The sequence below is a fragment of the Neoarius graeffei genome, chromosome 7, assembly GCF_027579695.1.
Source record: "Neoarius graeffei isolate fNeoGra1 chromosome 7, fNeoGra1.pri, whole genome shotgun sequence".
Classification (NCBI taxonomy): Eukaryota; Metazoa; Chordata; class Actinopteri; order Siluriformes; family Ariidae; genus Neoarius; species Neoarius graeffei.
The window spans coordinates 41,394,244-41,412,669 of NC_083575.1; the positions used below are offsets into that span (position 1 = coordinate 41,394,244).

At 45.5% G+C, this 18,426-nt stretch overlaps 1 protein-coding gene across 1 annotated transcript; it reads right to left on the reverse strand.

The window, feature by feature from the left end:
• Window positions 1-911: 911 nt before the first annotated feature.
• Window positions 912-7,605, reverse strand: arl3a (ADP ribosylation factor like GTPase 3a). Its single transcript, XM_060925664.1, has 6 exons — window positions 7,496-7,605; window positions 6,226-6,369; window positions 3,006-3,122; window positions 2,752-2,802; window positions 2,305-2,490; window positions 912-2,200 (listed from the first exon to the last, which is right to left on the reverse strand). The coding sequence occupies exons 1-6, from the start codon at window positions 7,496-7,498 to the stop codon at window positions 2,153-2,155; spliced, it is 549 nt and encodes a 182-aa protein (XP_060781647.1). The 5' UTR covers window positions 7,499-7,605; the 3' UTR covers window positions 912-2,152.
• Window positions 7,606-18,426: the final 10,821 nt, after the last annotated feature.

Sequence of the window (18,426 nt, forward strand, 5' to 3'; positions counted from 1 at the left end):
AGGATTACAATTTCCCTTCACTGGAACTAAACGTTCTAGCATGACAATGGCACTGTGCCAAAGTGAGATCCAAGAAGACATTGTTTGACAAGATTATAGTGGAAGAACTCGAGCAGTTTACACAGAGTCCTGATCTCAATTCCAATGAACTCCTTCCGGATAAATTGGAATGTTGACTGTGCACCAAGCCTTCTCATCCACCATCATCAGTGCCTGACCTCACTAATGCTTTTGTGGCTGAAAGGGCACAAATCCCCACATCCATGCTCCAAATCTAGTGGAAAGCCTTCCCAGAGAGTGAAGGTTATTAAACAGCAAAGGAGGACTAAATCTGGAATGGGATGTTCAAGAAGCACAATGGATGTGATTGCCAGGTGTCCACAAACCTTTGGCCATATAGTGCATCTTGGGGTTGGGGGAGAAAAAAAAAAAGTCAAATTGCTGAGTTAGAAATCCGAGTTATGAAATGAATTATGGATTTTTTTTTTTTTTAATCTGAATTACGGAAAATGAAAAATGTAGTTCTCGTGTTGCTTCAATTCAGGCTGAACCAACCACATGAAAACCTAAACCACTTAAACTGAGTGTCTGCTAATAATTCAGCTGTGTGTGAATTTTGTGTTGAGAGGAGGTAAATGCTTTTTCATGTCAGGCCCACCTTACATCTAGCATGTGGGTTGCATACAATTTTAACAGCCTCCCACACTTTCCAAAACTAATGCATGCTCACATTTGGCATGGTACAAGGACTAACAGAAAGAAAAAAGGCGTACTCTCTCAACTGATACAAAACAAATACATATTTACAGAGAAATACTATATTGAGTGAAGGACAACAAGGATACAGCACCCTCTTTAACGTGACTGCCTTTTTTTAATTTAAAAAAAAATAACCCAATGCCTCAGTCATGTTTTGTTGGTGTTTCAATATGTTTAATATGCTGACATAACTCCGTCCTCTAGAAAGTGTTTCATAAAATGTTCTGTAAAATCATCAGCAATCATTTACAATGACGTATTCAAAAGAATAAAGGAAAACAATGTACAGTAACAGGATATATGCACGTACCATCATAAACATTAACCATGTTCTGATGTACTGAGGTCTAAGGAATGGAATGTTAAAATACACAAAGTAAAACCCTCCCAAAAAACAAACACCCCAACATCCCTTTTCTATCACGGTTATTAGATTGGACACACTCAGACTCGCACACGGAGCACCTCTCCACTGCCACAACCAGATGCTTAAGCCTACTAAACCCGTTACAAGGACACCTGTCAATTTCATTCATGTCCTGTCCTAAGTGAGAGGTGACTGTCCTTCCTACACTCTGGCTTATCCTGATGCTTGTCTGCATTAACCAAATTAAAATAAGCACTCGTTTTTTTTTTTTTTTTAAAAACACTATGGTACAAGCCAGCAAAATGCTCTTTAGAAGTCAACACAACAATGAAGCCTTTGAAACAAATAAACACGAAATAATTTAAAGAACTAACACACTTCTAAAAGGAATAACATATTAAACAGTGTATGGATAAACTCAAGTGTGTGTGTGTTGCCTCTGACAGGGCAAATAAGTAAGCGTGCCCAAAAACATCCCTTTGAGATCAGATCAGAAACACACTTGCACTCCATAAAACGAGTTTTTGCTGATTCTTCGTGCACACATACATGTACACACATGCACATACATTTTTTGGTCGCTCACAGCACATCATCAATCCTCAATACATGAAGTAACAAGCCTCCGCTCAGACAACACATACAGTGTCTAGGAAAAGAGCTAAAGTCAGTGATGAGCTTTGTCAAGACCATATGCTTGGAGTGTTGGGCTTTTAATAGCTGTGGTGTTTGGTTTAGCTGTAGTGGTCCATTTTAGGTGAACGGGTTAGTCTTTAGACTGATCGGTAAAGTGACAGTAGATTGGATGATCCAGGAGGACTGCAGCACAGAACCTGCACTGCAAATAGTGGTGGATGTTTAATAGAGTCGGGGGGGGGTTAAAGGTCTTGTCCTAGGCATCCTCAGCTGCTGTTAATACAGAGATCATTCCTCTACAACCTGATCCAGCTGGTAAAGACTCCACATAGTCCACAGTGTTTGCTTTTCCATGCAGTGCTTGGGCAGCTGAAAAACGTACGAACACTCCTACTTCTTCTTTGCCGTGACATTCTTGCACACCCAATTCATGCCGTCCTAAACGAATCAAATTGTGCAGCTGTTTTTAAAAAAGTACTGGTTTCTACAGTATAAAAAGATTAATGCTTCTGCACAAAATACAGAGGGTTTTTTTTTTGTACCTGGACTCCCTCGCCTGTGAGAGCAGAGCAGGACTGGATCTGCCACATGCGATCCCGAATGGTGTGCAGGTTGAGGCCTTCAGCAATCTCTGAAGCTGGAGCAGCAGTGAGCAAGTCTTGCTTATTTGCAAAGATAAGGACAGGGACCCCACTAAGTTTCTCCTCATCCAGCAATTCGGCTAGCTCCTGTGAACATACACACGCCAACCGTTACTGTTTCATTACCTGCTGTCTTTTTGCAAAATGAAATCTTTACTTTTAGGAAATCCATTTTAATAAAATCTAAACAATTGATCCTCCAGACATGGTGTACATTACATACATGCTGCGATTTTCTCATTCATACTACTACCACCATGTTAAAAGTGAAAAATCACAGCAAGAGTTTGATCTTCAACTGAATATTCGTGCTGATACCAGATTTCTCTCCCGCACTAATATGCTCACCTGCCCCGTTTCTTCAAACCTCTTCCGATCTGCACTGTCGATGACATAAATCTAAAACAGACGAGTTCTATTAAGAAAGTGTTTGTACACATGAAGCACAGACATGATAAACTTCTAAGATGAACACCATTTAGTTGAGCATGTTAAAATTCAAATCGCATGCAAAGAAAACTAAAGTTACAAACTGGCGATGCGATGCAATGTCCACGTAAATTAAGAATATCAACGAGTATCACCACACTTAAAACACTTACAAGCACATCAGTGTTTTCAAAGTAGTTTCTCCAGTATGGTCTGATCTTTCTCTGGCCTCCAATGTCCCATACATTTAGCTTGAAACCCTGGGATTGCACACTTTTAATGTTGAAACCCTGGTGAAAAAAAAAAGAATGAGAAACATGCAGATTTCCTTAAAAGGAAATGTTCTTCCATATGGCAGGAGAAATAAAAATGGGGCATATAGAACATTGTTTTCCTTGCATTCTTACTCCAAATAAGACCATTAAACCCCCCACATTGCGTAAGCATTTAGAGTGCGTCATTTGGAAAGCTAGATATGAATGGGTTTATTCATAAAAACGTTCATACATGTGAGCATTTACACAATTTGCTACACAAATTGCCATTTCGGAAAAGTGTGCTCCTGAGTGCGTGTAAAGTTATGAATAAAAAGCCTAACTAATGTAAACCTTGATTGATCATCTTCAAATCACATAAATTGCAATGAGTTACTGAACTTTTATACACACATTTAATGAGCATTTTGTGGAACTCAGTCACTTCATATTGAAGGCGTAAACTACAAACATTAAAAATAAAGGAAGGAAGGAATTATAAATTCATAAAAAGGACAAATAAGACCTCAAGTAATTCAATCAAGAATGCTGTATAAAAGGAGGGCGGGCTCAGGTGGTGTGCAAGTCGGTTCAGTTTTCCACATCATCTTTTAATGCTGTGCAACATTTTCTAAGACCCAGCACTAAACGACTAACAAGCCTGGTATGTCTCATCTGGCTGCAATGTGCCATATGCTCCCAAGTTGTGCCATAATTTGGCTTCACTTCTGGCTTCTCCAATATGCCATAGGGGAGTGTGCACTGGTGCATTTTGGCCAACAGTCACCGAGACACTATATTTCGAATAAAATAGCGGTTTTTCTGCATGATGTGTCATGGTGTCCATGATCACCTGGGTATAGTACATTACACAGAGTGTTTCAAAAAATTTGAGATCGTTTCACAATCTAATAACTTTGCCAATTCTCGTTCAGTTGACCTCAAATTTTAACAGCATGTATAGAAACAGGTCAAAATGTTATGTTTAATGTTTTTTGTTTTTATCTTTTTAGGTATAGAAATGCCATTCACTGGAAAAGAAAAGGTGTTTCGTGTGTTAGAATACGCTCGAACAAGACTGTGCAGCGTGCGTTTATGAGAGGATTCTCTAAAAATGCACCAACTGCAATGCAGATTTGGACACGGCACAAAAAGTTCAAAGAGGAAGGCTGTGTGTGCAGGGCAAAAGGATCTGGATGACCACCAGCATTGGAAGAGACGGTCGAGTGGGTTCACAAATATTGCAAAATCGTTCATGGACTCCACATACCTTTGAATTTCTCATTCAAATTTTGAGGAATAAATCTTATATTGCTCAACATTAAGCCTGTTCAGTTTCATCTGCCTAGACTATGTAGTTTCTAGGATATTTACATCTCAAATATCATCAAATTTTTTTGAAATTTTTGAAATATCATCAAATTTTTTTGCTGAAAGACCCAGCCATGTTTCATCTTCAATGCCCTTGCTGATGGAAGGAGGTTTTCACTCAAAATCTCACGATACATGGCCCCATTCATTCTTTCCTTTACACGGATCAGTCGTCCTGGTCCCTTTGCAGAAAAACAGCCCCAAAGCATGATGTTTCCACCCCCATGCTTCACAGTAGGTATGGCGTTCTTTGGATGCAACTCAGCATTCTTTCTCCTCCAAACACAAGTTGAGTTTTTACCAAAAAGTTCTATTTTGGTTTCATCTGACCATATGACATTCTCCCAATCCTCTTCTGGATCATCCAAACGCTCTCTAGTAAACTTCAGACGGGCCTGGACATGTACTGGCTTAAGCAGGGGGACACGTCTGGCACTGCAGGATTTGAGTCCCTGGCGGTGTAGTGTGTTACTGATGGTAACCTTTGTTACTTTGGTCCCAGCTCTCTGCAGGTCATTCACTAGGTCCCCCCCGTGTGGTTCTGGGATTTTTGCTCACTGTTCTTGTGATCATTTTGACCCCACGGGGTGAGATCTTGCGTGGAGCCCCAGATTGAGGGAGATTATCAGTGGTCTTGTATGTCTTCCATTTTCTAATAATTGCTCCCACAGTTGATTTCTTCACACCAAGCTGCTTACCTATTGCAGATTCAGTCTTCCCAGCCTGGTGCAGGTCTACAATTTTGTTTCTGGTGTCCTTTGACAGCTCTTTGGTCTTGGCCATAGTGGAGTTTGGAGTGTGACTGTTTGAGGTTGTGGACAGGTGTCTTTTATACTGATAACGAGTTCAAACAGGTGCCATTAATCCAGGTAACGAGTGGAGGACAGAGGAGCCTCTTAAAGAAGTTGTTACAGGTCTGTGAGAGCCAGAAATCTTGCTTGTTTGTAGATGACCAAATACTTATTTTACCGAGGAATTTACCAATTAATTCATTAAAAATCCTACAATGTGATTTCCTGGATTCTTTCCCCCCATTCGGTTTCTCATAGTTGAAGTGTACCTATGATGAAAATTACAGGCCTCTCTCATCTTTAAGTGGGAGAACTTGCACAATTGGTGGCTGACTAAATACTTTTTTGCCCCACTGTAAGTCAATCAAAATAACTTTCACTTCTAACTCCAAGAAATTTTTGGGGTTTTTTTTCTTGGTGTTTAAGTTTCATTTCAGCTGTGTGAGCTTTGCCTTTTATGGAGTTTTGTGGGCTTTAGCAAATGCAAAATCATATGTACCATGCACAAGCCTGGTAATTTATATGTGATTGACATCAACGTACCTCACACTGGTATGAAGAAAATAATTGTTTTTGAAACTTTACATCTGGGGGAATATATATATATATATATATATATATATATATATATATATTTTTTTTTAAAGTATGGTCTGGCTTACAGAAACATGGACACAAAACTTTACTTAAATACTGTTAATGAGGACCAATGTCTCAAATTTACCATTTAATGAATGGAACCTTTATCTTTGTGCATGTAGCAAGGTGAATGTAAGATAATGCTTTGCTGACAGCTCAGTCACCTGTTGTGGTTTTCAGTCAAATCTAAAGTTTAATACTCACCACTAAACATTTTGTGGTTGCCCTACTCAAACACACCTGACCTGGTTTAGTTACCAAACCAGAACGGGACTGTTAGAACAAGAAAAACAAATTATTTTTGTACGTGCCCATTTTGCCCGAGTTAAATCCTGTACCTGTGTAGGAGTAATGTGACTGATGTCCTCAGAAGCCAGCTGCTTGAGTAGTGTTGTCTTTCCTCCATTGTCAAGTCCCAGGAGCAGGATGCGCACCTCCTGGTCTGGAGCACTCTTCAGCTTTCGGAGAATCGATAATAAACCCTGAAGTGTATTTTAAAAAAAAAAAAAAAAAACATATCTTATGAAAACCCTGTCCAGAAAAACCTGACAGATTTCTTAAAGGACACAAAATGGACATAGAGACAAATGCAGGACAAAATTAATTTAAGAAGTGTCAAACATTACAGACTAAAAACCTGTTCTCTGATTTTTCCAGTGATCAAGACTGTTTTACAGTATATAGTCAGAAGTTAAAAAAAAAGTTTAACCGTCTGCTTAGAAACACATCTGATTCATCACAGATCATCAAGAACAAAATGCATGATTTGACAGAGATTAGTTTGAAGAGGCGATATGCACATTTAGATCTGCTCTAATCTTCATGTGGACAGCTTTTCTAATCACATAACCTTTCTCACAAAGTTGTGCTCATGAACAAAGGAAAATGACAAAACTGAGTAGGAGTTCAGCAAATACCAAACTGAGCCATGGTTACTCTTCTGACTACATAGAACATGTTTGACCTTTTACCAGCTGTGGAAATGTTCAAAGGTGATGCTTGAGCTTATTTAAAAAAAAAAAGTTTCTCAACACAGTTCATTGCTTTCCCCAACACTAAAACCCAGGTAATGTCAGTTCATTCATTCATTCATTAAATAAATAAATAATAGCTTTAATGTAGTCTGGAACACTACTATCACATCTATACGAAATATATTTGAATTTTTTTTAATTACTTCAGCGCCTGGCATTCTAGCTAAGAGTTTAGTCTGACTAGCTCCTAGTTAGCTGTAGTTTGAAGATTACCAGCAAGCAACACGGTTAGTTTTGGATTAAAATCAGATTCTTCAACAGATACAGCAGCGATGCTTTCGATAATATTATTTCCTACTCGCTGATAACTAATAAAGCTAGACAGATAGAAAAGCCTCCTTTTTCCGAGCAGTCTGTTTTATAATTACTATCTTTATAATGATCTAAACTAACGCTAGCTGACAGAGTTAGCTACACAATCCGTTAGCCGGCTAATTAGCTAACCCGGCCTTGTAATCTATCCAGAACTTTCCACACACCGTTTCCGAATAAGTCAGGCGACAGGAGGTATTTGTGTGATTTCAGTCCTGTCTGCTTATCATTAAACTAATAAACAAGTGAGCTCGCTACGCACCATGTTGATGGTTTTCCTCCGGAGACGCTGAGGAGGGTTACTAGGGGAGGCGGGTGACGTCACGGGCTGAGTCGGTTCAGAGATCAGGCTCAGAGATAATTCATGCGCGCGACGCGGTTTAGAGCAGAGCTGATGTGATGATGATGGCAGGGGGGAGGGGCTGAGTGAGTTCACATCAACTGCCACAGTTTAACAGAGCAGCATTTATTTTCCGGCCCTGAAACTCACCACCACTACTGTGGTTAAATGGCCCACTGATGGATTTTATGTCCAACAGTGTTTTCTAAACCTTCATGAAGCAGGAGACCAGCACAGAGAGAGAGAGAGAGAGATCAGCTTACTACTGAGTCTGGAGATATTTTACTCAGTGTACTGTGTTCATATAATTGTAGAGACTGTTTTTGACGTATTGACAGCGAGCTAAACTTTGACAGTCACATGAAAGCAATCACTAAATCGGCATTTTATCACCTAAAAAACATTTCCAAACTAAGAGGAGTTATGTCAAAAGATCTGGAAAAACTTGTACATGCCTTCATCTCTAGTAGGGTTGATTACTGCAAGGCAAGGCAAGGCAAGTTTATTTATATAGCACATTTCATACACAATGGCAGTTCAATGTGCTTTACAGAAGTAAAAACAAAAACAGTAAACAATAGAGAAATAAAATTACATAAAATAATTTAATTTTTATTCTAAAACAATTAATTAAAAGAATTAAAAGAAAATAATAAGAATTAAACAATAGTAGAAATAAAATAATAAAATGAAGTAGAAGTTCAAATAGGAGGAGAAAAAAAAGAAACCAGCAGAATAGAATAAAGAATAAAATAGAATAAAGTTAAAATTAAAGTAAATTTAAAACATTTTGGCAGGCCTGTGAAAAGGCAATGGCCTTTTCACAGGCCTGCCAAAAAAGACCATCAAACGACTTCAGGTGATTCAAAATGCAGCAGCTAGGGTTCTCACACGAACAGAAAGAACAGAGCACATTACTCCAATTCTAAGGTCCCTTCACTGGCTTCCAGTAAGCTACAGAATTGACTTTAAAGTATTGCTCCTGGTGTACAAATCTCTAAATGGTACAGGGCCCAATTACCTCTCTGATATGTTGCAGCGGCCTAACCCAATCAGATCTACCAGATCACAGCAGCAACATTTACTGGTAAAACCTGTTAAAACAAAGTGTGGTGAAGCAGCTTTTAGCTACTATGCAGTGCAGCTATGGAACCAACGCCCAGAGGACATTAAAAATGCTCCTGCTGTTGGCAGCTTCAAATCTTGACTAAAGACCAAGCTGTTTTCAGATGCTTTCTGCTAACTGATAAATATCATCTTTACATGTTTTAAACTTTACTTAACTTTTACAGTCTCTGCATGGGGCGGCACAGTGGTGTAGTGGTTAGCGCTGTCGCCTCACAGCAAGAAGGTCCTGGGTTCGAGCCCCGGGGCCGGCGAGGGCCTTTCTGTGTGGAGTTTGCATGTTCTCCCCGTGTCCGCGTGGGTTTCCTCCGGGTGCTCCGGTTTCCCCCACAGTCCAAAGACATGCAGGTTAGGTTAACTGGTGACTCTAAATTGACCGTAGGTGTGAATGTGAGTGTGAATGGTTGTCTGTGTCTATGTGTCAGCCCTGTGATGACCTGGCGACTTGTCCAGGGTGTACCCCGCCTTTCGCCCGTAGTCAGCTGGGATAGGCTCCAGCTTGCCTGCGACCCTGTAGAAGGATAAAGCGGCTAGAGATAATGAGATGAGATGAGATGTTGCAGCGGCCTAACCCAATCAGATCTACCAGATCACAGCAGCAACATTTACTGGTAAAACCTGTTAAAACAAAGTGTGGTGAAGCAGCTTTTAGCTACTATGCAGTGCAGCTATGGAACCAACGCCCAGAGGACATTAAAAATGCTCCTGCTGTTGGCAGCTTCAAATCTTGACTAAAGACCAAGCTGTTTTCAGATGCTTTCTGCTAACTGATAAATATCATCTTTACATGTTTTAAACTTTACTTAACTTTTACAGTCTCTGCATGGGGCGGCACGGTGGTGTAGTGGTTAGCGCTGTCGCCTCACAGCAAGAAGGTCCTGGGTTCGAGCCCCGGGGCCGGCGAGGGTCTTTCTGTGTGGAGTTTGCATGTTCTCCCCGTGTCCGCGTGGGTTTCCTCCGGGTGCTCCGGTTTCCCCCACAGTCCAAAGACATGCAGGTTAGGTTAACTGGTGACTCTAAATTGACCGTAGGTGTGAATGTGAGTGTGAATGGTTGTCTGTGTCTATGTGTCAGCCCTGTGATGACCTGGCGACTTGTCCAGGGTGTACCCCGCCTTTCGCCCGTAGTCAGCTGGGATAGGCTCCAGCTTGCCTGCGACCCTGTAGAAGGATAAAGCGGCTAGAGATAATGAGATGAGATGAGTCTCTGCATGTTTTAAACTTTACTTAACTTTTATTCTATTTTATTCTGCTGTTTTTTACTGAACTTTTACTTCATTTTATTATTTTATTTCTACTATTGTTTAATTCTTATTTTTTCTCTCTTCTTCCCCCTTTATTTTATGTAATTTTATTTTCTATTGTTTACTGTTTTGCTTTTACCTCTGTAAAGCACATTGAAATGCCACTGTGCATGAAATGCGTTATATAAATAAACTTGCCTTGCCTTTTATTTTTATTAATCTATCTATTTCAAACCTTGTGCTAAGTTGCTACTGCAAGAAATAATGAAGGGAGGAAGAAGTTATTTACCTTGTAGTTTTTCTGTGACTTTTAATCTTTTGGCTGCTCCCGATTAGGGGTCGCGACAGCAGATCTTTCGTCTCCGTTGCTCCCTGTCTTCTGCATCTTTCTCTACCACTTTCATGTCCTCTCTCACCACATCCATGTATCTCCTCTTTGGCCTTCCTTGTTTTCATGTGCCTGGCAGCTCCATCCTCAACATTCTCCTTCTCAGGATGTGCCCATATCATCTCAATCTCATATCTCTTAGCTTAATTCCCAAGCTCTCCACATGTGCTGTCCCTCTGATGTGCTCATTCCTTATCCTGTCCAACCTCGTCACTCCCATCGCAAACCTTAACATCCTCAACTCTGCCACCTCCAACTTTGCCTCCTGTCTCTTCATATATAGGTGGACACCTTGGGCAAGTGTTAGCACACCCTCAGCCTCCCTTGGCCAGGGATACGGCCTGGGTCACTTCACCCCCCTTGATAGTTCTGTCTGGTCAACCCGGCAGCAGTTCCGGCAAAAGAGTAGGCAGGCCCACCGGGAGTGAAGGACCCCTAGTTCTTGTCAGAACATTCTTCTAGGAGCGGGAAACTCATAGATAAAACCTGAGATTCAGTTGGTTGCTGGGCGTCTCAACCTCCATTGTGCTACTGGTGTCAAACTGACTGTACTAAGAAGTGGGTTTAGTGATGTGCAACACTTTATCCACTCAAAACAAACTCACACACAGGAATTTCTTGGACTCTTGGAACATTATATGGACTCACAATTAAGATGCTTCAGAAGTTTATGAGTACAAGAAATGGTCTTACTCGGTCGCGAGTTGACTTCCACCATATGTGTGTGTGTCTTTTTATATATATCACACACGGGGCTGTAAAAGTAGGTATACAGGAAGGATTATTCCAGTATTATAATAGTGGTGCTAGATTTCATTTAATACTAACATTTTATGCAAACGGGGCGGCACGGTGGTGTAGTGGTTAGCGCTGTCGCCTCACAGCAAGAAGGTCCGGGTTCGAGCCCCGTGGCCGGCGAGGGCCTTTCTGTGCGGAGTTTGCATGTTCTCCCCGTGTCCGCGTGGGTTTCCTCCGGGTGCTCCGGTTTCCCCCACAGTCCAAAGACATGCAGGTTAGGTTAACTGGTGACTCTAAATTGACCGTAGGTGTGAATGTGAGTGTGAATGGTTGTCTGTGTCTATGTGTCAGCCCTGTGATGACCTGGCGACTTGTCCAGAGTGTACCCCGCCTTTCGCCCATAGTCAGTTGGGATAGGCTCCAGCTTGCCTGCGACCCTGTAGAACAGGATAAAGCAGCTACAGATAATGAGATGAGATGAGATTTTATGCAAACATTTTGTTTTTCATTACTGTATACCTATGTGGCAGCGGGGGCGTGGTCAAGCACCGGTCTGTGACAGGAGGGCGGAGTTGGGGAAGGTAAGTGGCAGAATCGCTTCACCTGAGTGTCATTAACCTGTGTTTTGTGTGTTCTCCCCAGTAAACCGCCCTATTTAAGGAGGGAGAGCGAGAGCAGAGGAGAGCATTCCCGGACGAGACGCTGTGTGTGTGTGTGTGTGTGTGTGTGTGTGTGTCTCTCTCGCTATTTGAAATTATTGTAACCCTGAAAAGTGTGGCAATAAAGCCGTTAGTCAAACCTGATCTCTGTCCTGCCGTCCTCTGTGCTCCACCCACACGCGATTCTCGCTACAGTGGTGCCGAAACCCGGGATCGTGGAATCCTCCCCGTTCGCGGACTTGGTCCACGCCCTCGCCACGGCTCAGCAGAGCCAGCACCAGGCGCTCGTCACGCTCCGGAAGGAGCAGGAGCGCCGCTTCGAAGCCCTGGTGGTGGCTCAACAGGAAGACCGTGAGGCGTTCCGGCGCCTCCTCGCGTCGGCGGGGTCCACCAGCGCCCCGGCCGCGGGCCCATCTCCCATCACCTTGACTAAGATGGGCCCGCAGGACGACCCCGAGGCGTTCATCGCGTTGTTCGAACAGGTCGCCGAAGCCTCGGGGTGGCCGATGGAACAGCGCGCGGCGCGCCTCCTCCCCCTCCTGACGGGAGAGGCGCAGTTAGCCGCACTACAGCTCCCCGCCGACCACCGGCTGGCCTACGCCGACCTTCGCCGGGCTGTCCTCCAGCGCGTGGGGCGCACGCCGGAGCAGCAGCGCCAGCGCTTCCGCGCGCTGCGAATGGAGGAAGTCGGCAGCCCGTTCGCGTTCGGCCAGCAGCTCCGGGACGCCTGCTGGCGGTGGCTGAGGGCCGAAGATCGCGACGCCGAGGGGATCATCGACCAGGTGGCGCTGGAGCAGTTCATCGCCCGCCTACCCGCCGGAACCGCGGAGTGGGTCCAGTGCCACCGCCCGGCGTCGCTGGATCAGGCCGTAGGACTGGCGGAGGATCATCTGGCGGCTGTCCCGGCGGCAGGACAACGGATGTCATCTTCTCTCCCCTCTTCTCTCTCTCTCTCTCTCTCTCTTCCCCCTCCTCCCGTGTCCCGTCCTCGCCCCATTCCCCCACCACGGAGGCGGGGGCCGGCCCCACCCCAGCCGGCCCGCCGCACCCGTGGTGCCCTCCCGTTTCTCCCTTCTGTGTCTGTCTCTCCCCCCCCTCAGGTGAGTGACCCTCAATCCACAGCTGCAGAGGGGAGGCCCGGGCCGGTTTGCTGGCGCTGCGGGGAACCGGGCCACCTGCAGCAACAGTGTGCCGCGATGGAGGTGGGGGCGGTGGTGCGGATCCCCGACGCGCCAGAGGCTGCCCTCGATCAGGCCGGAGCATATCGCATACCGGTAAGTGTACAAGGGGCGACCTATCAGGCGTTGGTGGATTCGGGTTGCAACCAGACCTCGATCCGCCAAAGCCTGGTGCAAGACGAGGCATTGGGGGGAGCACAAGGGGTGAAGGTGTTGTGTGTGCACGGGGATGTTCACTGCTACCCGTTGGTGTCGGTCCACATACATTTCAGAGGGGACAAATCTATAGTAAAGGCGGCGGTTAATCCTCGCCTTACCCACTCTTTAATCTTGGGGACTGATTGGCCGGGATTCCGGGGGTTGATGGCACACCTAGTAAAGAGTGGGTCCTGCCGGTTAGCCGGGGGGGGTCCCGGTGTCGTTTTGGCTGGAGCTGCGGTCGCAGAGCCGTCTACGTCATCTCCGCGACAGAGTGAGGAGCCCCCGGCTCCTCCTCTTTCTATTGGGGAATCCCTCGCGGATTTCCCACTGGAACAATCGCGAGACGAAACTCTGCGACACGCGTTTGACCAAGTGAGAGTAATCGATGGTCAAACGCTCCAGCCGAATGCCACCCCGACCTTCCCCTATTTTTCCATTTTAAAGGATAGGTTATACCGAGTGACGCAGGACACTCAGACGAAGGAGCGTGTCACCCAGTTGTTAATTCCAAAGAGCCGCCGGGAATTGGTATTCCAGGCGGCTCACTTTAATCCCATGGCGGGACACCTCGGGCAGGATAAAACACTCGCCCGGATAATGGCCCGATTCTATTGGCCGGGGATTCGCGGCGATGTCCGTAAGTGGTGTACGGCGTGCCGCGAATGCCAGTTAGTAAATCCAGCTGCCATTCCAAAAGCGCCCTTGCGCCCCCTACCATTAATCGAGACCCCGTTTGAACGAATTGGGATGGATCTCGTCGGGCCATTAGATCGGTCAACACGAGGGTACCGCTTTATATTGGTTCTGGTGGACTATGCAACGCGATACCCGGAAGCGGTGCCTCTTCGCAATATCTCCGCACGTAGTATTGCAGAGGCCCTCTTCCACGTCATCTCCCGGGTCGGAATCCCGAAAGAGATTCTGACTGATCAAGGCACCTCGTTTATGTCACGAACACTGGCCGAACTGTATGGGCTACTGGGTATTAAGCCGATCCGCACCAGCGTGTATCACCCACAAACGGACGGTTTAGTTGAACGGTTCAACCGCACCCTCAAGAATATTATCAAAAAATTCGTAAGTGAGGACGCACGTAACTGGGATAAGTGGCTCGAACCCTTGTTGTTTGCAGTGCGAGAGGTCCCCCAAGCCTCCACGGGGTTCTCCCCATTTGAATTACTGTATGGGCGTAAGCTGCGCGGCATCTTAGATGTACTGCGGGAAAATTGGGAGGAGGGACCTTCGCAGAGCAAAAATGAAATTCAATACGTTATGGATCTGCGCGCAAAACTCCACACGCTCACCCACTTAACTCAGGAGAATTTGCGGCAGGCCCAGGAACGGCAAACCCGCCTGTACAACAAGGGCACGCGCCTTAGAGAGTTCACTCCGGGAGATAAGGTACTCGTCCTGTTGCCCACGTCGAGCTCCAAATTAATCGCCAAGTGGCAAGGGCCCTTCGAGGTCACACGGCGAGTCGGGGACGTCGACTATGAGGTTAGGCGAACGGACAGGGAGGGGGCGCTACAGATCTACCACCTCAATCTGCTGAAGCTCTGGAATGAGGAGGTCCCCGTGGCGTTGGTGTCGGTAGTTCCGGAGAAGGCGGAGCTGGGGCCGGAGATCCAAAAAGGGTCATTGGCATCTCGCACCTCTCCGGTCCCCTGTGGAGACCACCTCTCCCCGACCCAACTCACGGAGGTCGCCCAGTTGCAGGCCGAGTTTTCGGATGTGTTCTCGCCCCGGCCCGGACGCACCAACCTCATAGAACACCACATAGAGATGCCCCCGGGGGTGGTAGTGCGTAGCCGTCCTTATAGATTACCCGAACACAAAAAAAAGGTGGTTCGGGAAGAACTTCAGGCCATGCTCGAAATGGGCATCGTCGAGGAGTCCCACAGTGACTGGAGCAGCCCGGTGGTCTTGGTTCCCAAGGCCGACGGCTCGGTCCGGTTCTGTGTGGACTATAGAAAAGTCAATGCGGTGTCTAAATTCGACGCGTACCCAATGCCTCGTATTGATGAGCTGCTCGATCGACTAGGCACGGCTCGCTTTTACTCGACACTGGATTTGACGAAGGGATATTGGCAGATCCCCTTGACTCCATTATCCCGGGAAAAAACGGCCTTTTCCACACCGTTCGGCTTACACCAGTTCGTCACACTTCCGTTTGGGCTGTTTGGGGCGCCCGCTACGTTTCAGCGGCTGATGGACCGGATCCTCCGGCCCCACGCCACCTATGCGGCCGCTTACTTAGACGACATCATCATTTATAGTAATGACTGGCAGCGGCACCTGCAACACCTGAGGGCCGTCCTTAGGTCGCTGAGGCGGGCGGGGCTCACTGCCAACCCGAAGAAGTGTGCGATTGGGCGGGTGGAAGTACGGTATCTGGGCTTCCACTTGGGTAACGGGCAGGTGCGTCCCCAAATTAATAAGACAGCAGCGATTGCGGCCTGCCCGAGACCCAAGACCAAAAAGGGGGTGAGACAGTTCCTGGGGCTGGCTGGCTATTATCGTAGGTTTATACCTAATTATTCGGACGTCACCAGCCCGCTGACTGACCTCACTAAAAAGGGGGCGCCAGATCCGGTCCAGTGGACGGAGCAGTGCCAGCGGGCTTTCTCTGAGGTAAAGGCTGCACTGTGTGGGGGGCCACTTTTGCACTCCCCTGACTTCTCTCTCCCCTTTTTGTTGCAGACGGATGCGTCGGACAGAGGGCTGGGGGCCGTTTTGTCCCAGCAGGTGGGGGGAGAGGACCGCCCAGTGTTGTACATCAGCCGGAAGCTGTCAGTGCGTGAGGGGCGCTACAGCACTATCGAGAAGGAGTGCCTGGCCATCAAGTGGGCGGTCCTCGCCCTCCGTTACTACCTGCTGGGGCGCTCTTTCACCCTCTGTTCGGACCACGCGCCCCTCCAGTGGCTCCACCGCATGAAGGATGCCAACGCGCGGATCACCCGTTGGTATCTGGCGCTCCAACCTTTCAACTTCAAGGTGGTCCACAGGCCGGGGGCGCAGATGGTCGTGGCGGACTTCCTCTCCCGTCAAGGGGGGGGGGGAGTCGGCTGCGGGCCGGACGGGCGCCCGGCCTGAGTCGGGCGGTGGGGGTATGTGGCAGCGGGGGCGTGGTCAAGCACCGGTCTGTGACAGGAGGGCGGAGTTGGGGAAGGTAAGTGGCAGAATCGCTTCACCTGAGTGTCATTAACCTGTGTTTTGTGTGTTCTCCCCAGTAAACCGCCCTATTTAAGGAGGGAGAGCGAGAGCAGAGGAGAGCATTCCCGGACGAGACGCTGTGTGTGTGTGTGTCTCTCTCGCTATTTGAAATTATTGTAACCCTGAAAAATGTGGCAATAAAGCCGTTAGTCAAACCTGATCTCTGTCCTGCTGTCCTCTGTGCTCTACCCACACGCGATTCTCGCTACAACCTACTTTTGCAGCCCCTTGTGTGTGTGTGTGTGCTATGAATTTATAAAAAATATATACTGAAAATTGGGCAGCACGGTGGTGTAGTGGTTAGCACTGTCGCCTCACAGCAAGAAGGTTCTGGGTTTGAGCCCAGTGACTGATGGGGGCCTTTCTGTATGGAGTTTGCATGTTCTCCCTGTGTCTGCGTGGGTTTCCCCCACAGTCCAAAGACATGCAGGTTAGGCTAATTGGTGGCTCTAAATTGATCGTTGGTGTGAATGTGAATGGTTGGGTGTCTCTATGTGTCAGCCCTGCGATGACCTGGTGACTTGTCCAGGGTGTACCCCACCTCTCGCCCATAGTCAGCTGGGATAGGCTCCAGCTTGCCCGCGACCCTGTAGAACAGGATAAGCGGTTATAGATAATGGATGGATGTTATTGAAATCTGTTGAATATAAAGGCCTAAACACATGAAAATATGTCCCAAAAATGGTTTTCAACCAGCCTTGACAAGAAGGGTAAGCTGAGCTTCTTTAGAATATGATTCAAGCATTTTAACCTTACTGTAATCTTGTGGATTTCAGAAATTTATATTGTTTTATTATGCATTTTGTATTGCATTTTGTTTTATTAATGGCAAGAAAGCTTAGACAATTTGGACATTTAAAAACTATCCCAATATATCTGAATTCGCTCTACCACACTGTGTCTCACACAAAAATAAGCATAATTTTTTTTTTTTTAATCTATCGACTACAACCCTGACTGAATGAAACCTCCTGGCACTGAATTACTGACTGTATTCATTCCAGGATCAGCTGCCCCCAAAGCCAAAATGGTGCATAAACTCACTCTCATTGTAAATTCTGATGTAGAATTGAGTGAAACGGGTCCTCCAGTCTCTCTTTTATGGTAGGAATCTTCATTTTGCGTATGTGATCTTTTGGATTGGCGTGAAAGGCGAAGAATCGGGAAACTCAGACTTTAACATTATTTAGTATAAATATACAGGTGATTATAGAAAATCGCACGTGCTGATTGCTCAAGAAATTCAGACTATTTCTCGATAATCACCTCGAGCGACTCAGCAAAATGGCGGCCAATCGCTTTGTCACCCTAAGTGAGGAAGAATTACGAATTAAGAAAGAAAATGCTGTTTCTAAAAGCACTAAAGATGCTACTAAGTTTGGTCTAAAACTATTCAAAAAAGTCTAAAGTCCAAAGTATAAGTGTGTGCGCTGCGCCTTTATTACATTTGCATGCTGTTTTCGAAGTTTGAAAAATTATTTTTAATACAAATGTAATTTTTTTAAAATGATCACCTGTGTATTTATACTAAAACAATTATCCGCCTCAGGCTCATGAATATTGGTGAGTAATAACCTCGACTTTGTCTTGGTTATTATTCACCAATATTCGCTTCTCCTTTGGCGAATAATTGTTAAATACTGCAAAGACACTCAAAGAAAACCTATAAATAGCAACTAGTAGCAGCATGAAGAGTCACACAAAAATTCCAGAATTCTTGCTAAAGAGGAGTTTAAAAATAAAAGTTGTGGTTATATACTAACACATCAAGAAACTTGGTATTCTAATTTGGTAATAATAAAAAATTCCGCTATATCTGGCAACCTGTTCTTACATTAGTTAAAAAGATGGACTCCAATGACATTGTAATGATGAGCCTTATCGTCCTCCTCCTTTTTTCTCCCGTCTTTTTGTCTTCAGTTACTTGTCTAGCTATTTTCTATTATCTGTACAATGTAAATGTGTCAATTTATTTGCTGTGAATCTTTTGTTTCATTTTATGTTATGTGATTTTTATTTGTAACAATGGTGTGATGTGGGTGGGTGAGCTATAGGTGGTTGTGTTTGTTCTGTTCCATGTGAAAATACAATAAAAAGACTTAAGACAA

What these genes read in the sequence shown, in the direction of transcription:
- arl3a (XM_060925664.1), bottom strand. An exon ending in GTCACATTACTCCTACACAG is followed by an intron (nt 3,123 to 6,225) that starts GTACAGGATTTA and finishes TTTTTTCACCAG; the next exon opens with GGTTTCAACATTAAAAGTGT. An exon ending in TCACAGGCGAGGGAGTCCAG is followed by an intron (nt 2,201 to 2,304) that starts GTACAAAAAAAA and finishes TGATTCGTTTAG; the next exon opens with GACGGCATGAATTGGGTGTG.